Raw genomic sequence first — 5,820 nt, 5'->3', positions numbered from 1 at the left:
GAGCGTGAACAAAACAAAGGACCCAGAAGGGATACAAATGAATAGAAAAGGAATGAGAATTTCTGATGATGGTGCACAAACCGTTTTTAAATAGACTATCAATGGCTCTTGTATGCCTTTTCAAACAAGTTTCTGGATGCAGAATGCATACTGAGACACACTAATATTAGAATTTTTTTTTGACCCAGTTCAGACCAGAAAGGCAAAAGGCCATATTCTGCACCCTGTCTTTGTAATTCTTGTTGCAACATGTATACCCTGGAGAGCAAACCTACAACTTTGTGGAAGCATTAACACCTTTTTTAGGGAGTTTCATGTTCAGATCTCTTTCTTCCTCTGAACATTAGATATTCTTACCCCCTGCAGAACAGGGCATGAAAGGTTTCTGGGAAACTGGGCTCTGCCTTTTCACAAAAGGAGGACAGATGTGCCCTGAAGCCCTCCTACACGATACCAAATGCTGTACATTCAACAGACCTGCTGGTTAATGATCTTGCCCATAAGTAATGTTTTAACCATAGAGTAGCTTTTGTTTGCTTCAAAAGCCACAAAGCCAAAGAGGAAGTGTAGGAGAACGTGGGCAGGATGGTGGCCAAGAGCCTCATGACCTCATCTTTTTCCGCCACATGGGGATTGGTGGCTGTGCCTGGGACAGGGTTTAAATTCCCTGAGGTCGGAGATGTCAGGCAGTCAGGGGACAAGGGGAGAAAGCCAGAGCTGCTGGGAGCCAACTGGCTGGAGCTGCTGCTGGGATCACTGAGAGCACTCTTGTCACAGCTGACTCCTCCAGCATCAGAAAAGGTAATTTTTTGCTTTTTTACCTGACTTGTGCCATTCTGTCTGCAACTTTAGTCAAGGAAGTGTTGGGCAGGAGATCTTTGAAAACTGCTTCACTGGACAGGGACATTTGATGTTTCTCTGTGGAAAAAGATGCGCCTTTATAGGAGCAGGGTTGCTTTAGTGATGCAAGGTATTACACATAATTACAATTTTAAACCTTTGTGCTGATAGATGTCAGCAGTAGGTTACTGTAAACCCTGCCACTGAATCAAGTGCTGGAAACTCATAGCTGGTACTTGAACACAGAAAGCTTCCTCCCTCGTGTAACCACTGCCTGGCAGAGGCCTTGTTTCTCCTGGCAGGCTTGCAGTTTGTGCTGCACACTACTGAATGGATGGGACACGCACCCTTCTCTGTGTAATTCTTGAAATTGCAATATCTCTAAGAGAGTCTCCTGTCTCATGGCCAGCTGTATTTTAAATGTGCTCTTAGTAGCCTTTCTTTCTTGCTATGATTTACTAAAGTTTTAAATGCTTCTTGTTCATCAATAAATCAGTTTAATTTCTCAGGAATGTTCCCTACCCTGGGAATTGGTCTGTCAGCACCAAAATTTACTGTAGCTCAACACACTCCTAATTTCAGCAGGAATCACTCATTTCTTAAATTGTTAAAACTGCAATGTGAGCAAATATTTCATTTCATCTCTCACTTGGAAACACAGGTTATTCTGTTCAAACTTCTGGAGAGGGAAATAAAGATCTATCCATAAAAGCAGTTTATGTTCATATAAAGTGAGTTTACTCACAGTGACTCCAGTTAATAACCCTGGAAACTAGTTCTAAAATAACTGAAAAGACAATCCAAGCTGAGTTTGTCTTGTCCTGTCACTTCTGACAAAAAGATGTTAAATGAACGAAGATAAACCAAAACTGATCTTCATAGCACTTTGTTTTTCGCAAAGCTTTTCCTTTGCTAGCACAAGTCAGTAGATGACAGGAGTCTGCTTGCCTTGTCAGTGTGGCTACTCTCACCCCTGCTCAGCACTTCTCAGTACCTGGTTTTAAAATTCTTATACCTTTTGAGTTGCTAAGACATTACAAAACCAGCTGGGTGTGGGGTGGCAATAGAGAACAGAGGAAAAGGATTGGCATGGGTAGGCTGAATCCTTAGCAGAGAGCTGGTCTCAGCACAGGGAAGTACCCAGGAGAAAGAAAAAGCCTATGGTATTTTTGTGGTATTTTACCTTGTTGACTCACTGTTCCAAAATATTTTCTAGGTAAAACTTCACAATGAAGGTGGCAGTTCTGTGTTTATGTCTTATCAGCATCACCGCTGCATGGCCTGTGAGTAAATCACAAATGCATATCTTCAATTTTCTTTGCTGCTAATTTTCTTTGCATATTAGCAAGAAATTAATACTGATGAATGCTTTTTCTCTTTTCTCCCTTCAAGGTGAGTAAATCCAAGCAGCATGCCATTTCTGCCAGCTCTGAAGAAAAATATGTAAGCTCCTTTTGTCTTTCTATAAATTTTCTTTAATAAATCCTTTTTGCTTTTTTTTTTTTTCTCTCTAATACGCATTGTCTGATACCTGGTTTATGGTTGTAGCTGCTTGCAGAACATGTCCTCACCTGGCTGTTATAAGCCAGTTTCTCAGGTAGCCAAAGCAGAGAGCTGCTGATGTCAGTAGACTTTTGCCATGTTCAGCATCCTAACTTTTTGTTAGTTGTATCTCTGGACCAGCACTGGAAACTTTTTTTCTTAATGAAACATGTGTAAGCTGTCAGTTAAAAAGATAAATGGACTGTAGCATGGCACAACTACTATAACCCACATTCATTACTTTGGATCAGATGACAATATTTGGTGTTGGAAGAGCACTTTAATCCAATTTCCATGATTTTTTGGAGTGGCGTGAGTGAACAGTATTAGTCTTGTACATAACTATTTTATTTATACTCCATAGCCATCCACTACTCATGTAAAATCAATTCTTTGCTCTGAGAATCAGCTACTGCATTTAGTTTGAGTCTTGATGATGTGGGAGATAAACCACTCTTGGGAAAAGGATCTGAGAATGAGCTGAAACAATGGTCAAAAATTTCCAAATTTTCAAAAACTCCAAATTTCACTCGATAAAAACAAGCTGGAGAAACTGATCTGAAATTCCCCAGGCTCTGCCAGTGGGAGAGGCACATCTTCTGTATTATATTGTTTGGGTATAGTGTTCATCTGGGATCATGGCTTGTTCTGAGTTCTCTTCCTGCTGCAATGAATTGCTGAGGACACATCCTGTACAGGAGTATGTATTGTAGATGCCACATCTGCTTGAAAACAGAGGTTGTGATGCAGGCAGCTTTGCCTGCTCCTGCACACTCCTTTGTGGATTAACCGCTCCCCCTCCCCCATTTTTTTTTTATCTCGAAGGACCCCAGGGGCCATCACTCACACAGATATCATCACCACCGCCACCATGTGAATTCTCAGTCTTGGGAGAGTCTGAAGGACCCACAGAATGACCTGGCATCACCTCAGCAGGTATGAGGAACTAACTGGAAGAGAAAGCAGAATATCTTTCAATGCCAAGATTAGGATTAAGTTAGGATTAAGTGCTTAAACAATAGTCAACATGCTGATCAGCTCTACTGTATATGCCTTTGTGTGCTAATAGTGAGTTTTATGTTGTTTTCAGACTCTCTACTCTTCAGAAGAAAGCGTGGATGTTCCAGTACAACCGGTAAGTGTTTTGAACAGCAAAATTTCAGTTGAATGCTGCAGGGCAGCCAGTGTGTAGTAGCACTCATTTTCCTCAATCACATGCAGTTCTTGTGATAACATCTCTCCCTAAATAAAACAAAGCTTCAGGCAGGGTGAGGCAAATTCAGAGCAATTCGTGCATGTAGCTCCTCAACACTGCATAAGTCCTGGGTGAGCAGGACAGATATGAGTCTGCACATCTCATATATATGTTCACTTGCCTGATGCGTAATAAATGTTTTCCAGCACTTCCCTGATGTGTCAAGCAAGAGCCATGAAGATGTGGATGATGATGATGATGATGATAATGATTCCAATGACACAGATGAATCCGATGAGGTTGTCACGAATTTTCCCACAGACATTCCAGTAACTGTACCCTTCCCTCCTTTCCCCTTTACCCGGGGAGACAACATCGGCAGAGGCGACAGCGTGGCCTACAGGGTGAGGGCAAAAGCCACAGTGGTGAAGCCTAGCAAACTCCGCAAAGCTGCAAAAAAGGTAAATAGCGCTGAGCAGTGGTACCCAGGTTTTTGGAAAAGGGTAGTGAACTTGAAAATGGAGATGTTATTTTATGGGACTCGGTTTTGAAAAGGATTGGCGGGGGAAAGTAGGCACAAGTGAAGGAATGTATTTCCTTTCTCTGGAAAGAGAAACCCAAATGAGGGGCTATCAATGGCCAGAAGGCTGTCAATGTCCCAAGGCAGGAGTGTAGCCTGCTGTTGCGAGCTATGCAATACTGCAATTTGCACTAGCATGATGTACTTGCACACATGAAATCTGAGGCCAGAATCAAACTTGAGTTTCTCGTAATGTGAAAGGTTCGTGTAACTCCATAAAAGACCACAGTGTCTCCAGGCAGAGATGTATCGTGCAGGCTTTGAGTGTCCCTGCAGCCTACACAGCTTACTTTAGTGAAGCACGGCAGCATCTGTTGACAGATCAGTTCCTCTGGAGTGACAGTGGCTCTTTCTTTTGCTCTCTAACACAGCTTATTGTGTATGATGCCAACGAGGATGATGACAGTGCCCTGGATGCAGACAGCCAGCAAGCAGGGCTCTCCCAGGAGGATTCTGCTGCCCGCCGCTCCCTGGGGAAGCACGCCATCAGTGGGGAATGGGCTGACAAGAGCCATGGGCAGGACAGCAGCGAGCTGGACAGCAAGCAGCATGACCGGAGCATGGAAAACGACAGCCGGCAAAAATTTGATAGCCATGAGACAGAAGATGACAGCAAGGCTGGTGTCAGAGGGGACAGCCACCAGAGCATGGAAAGCAGAGAGAGCCAGGTCCGCGTTTCAGCTGAGATCCCTGACGATAACAGCAACCAAACATTGGAGAGTGCTGAGGATGCTCAAGATCATCACAGCATCGAAAATAATGAAGTCACCCTTTAAAGGGAGACAAATGTAATGTTTCCCTTCTTTTTCAATTCCTGCCTAAGGGGAGGGGGGAGTAGCTTCATTATGGGTAACTGTTTGTAAATGTAGAGCGTGTGGTGACTTTTTGGGTTTGGGGCAGCTTCTTTACCCAGTGGCCTCCCCTCGGCCACCAGCAGTGCCAGTCCTCTGCAGTGCTCGTCCTGCCGGCCTCGCGGGGTGCAGGTGGCAGAGGCGGGGGGAAGCGAGGTGAACACCATCGTTACCTCTCCGGCATCCGCGTTACCTCTCCGGCATCCGCGTTACCTCTCTGGCATCCGCGATACCTCTCTGGCACGCTGCTCTCTGTACTGCCAGCCTGTATTTTGCTGTAACTGGATTTAAATAAAAACACAAAACCCTGTACCTGCGGGCTGCAGTACTGTTTGCTGGATTGGGGCGGGGGTGGGGGGTGAGTTTTCTGTCTGCACGAGGAGCTTTAATACCTCTCCTTCTTAAAATTATGCGAAATAGCTGTTCCCCCGCGATTTATTAAGTGGCTAAAACCCCTCCGCAGGGCGTCTTTCTGCTTTTATCAAGGGTGAGCAACGAGCTGGCCCGAAATAACCAGGCGCACCGCTACCACAGAGGCGCCCCAGGGCTCCCCGCCTCACGGCTCAGCTCGGGGCGTCAAGCCCTGGGGAGGCGGCACCCGACGGGCGCGCGGCCCTTAACGGCCGCCCCAACCGCCGCCCCCCTCTCTGAAGGGACGGGGAGGTAGGGGGAGGCCCCGGCCGCCGCTGCTCCTGCTCGGAAGCAACTACATCTCCCTCCGTACCCTGGGCTTTCCGGGCTGGCGCCGGAGGGCGGGGAAGGGGCGGAGGCGGCAGCGCCCCGCCCCGGGCGGTGGCGGCGGCGGCGGGCTG

General features: G+C 46.1%; 1 protein-coding gene across 1 annotated transcript; it reads left to right on the top strand.

The window, feature by feature from the left end:
* Positions 1 to 585: 585 nt before the first annotated feature.
* On the top strand, positions 586 to 5,319 carry SPP1 (secreted phosphoprotein 1; the record flags this gene model as incomplete). The annotated part of the gene is made up of 6 exons (XM_082482460.1): positions 586 to 801; positions 2,233 to 2,283; positions 3,208 to 3,318; positions 3,473 to 3,517; positions 3,784 to 4,038; positions 4,529 to 5,319. The coding sequence occupies 6 exons, from the start codon at positions 586 to 588 to the stop codon at positions 4,931 to 4,933; spliced, it is 1,083 nt and encodes a 360-aa protein (XP_082338586.1). The 3' UTR covers positions 4,934 to 5,319.
* Between the last annotated feature and the right edge of the window lie 501 nt (positions 5,320 to 5,820).

Source organism: Vanellus vanellus (assembly GCF_965231255.1).
Source record: "Vanellus vanellus genome assembly, chromosome: 4".
NCBI lineage: Eukaryota > Metazoa > Chordata > Aves > Charadriiformes > Charadriidae > Vanellus > Vanellus vanellus.
This window is presented reverse-complemented; position numbering and strand designations above follow the sequence as displayed.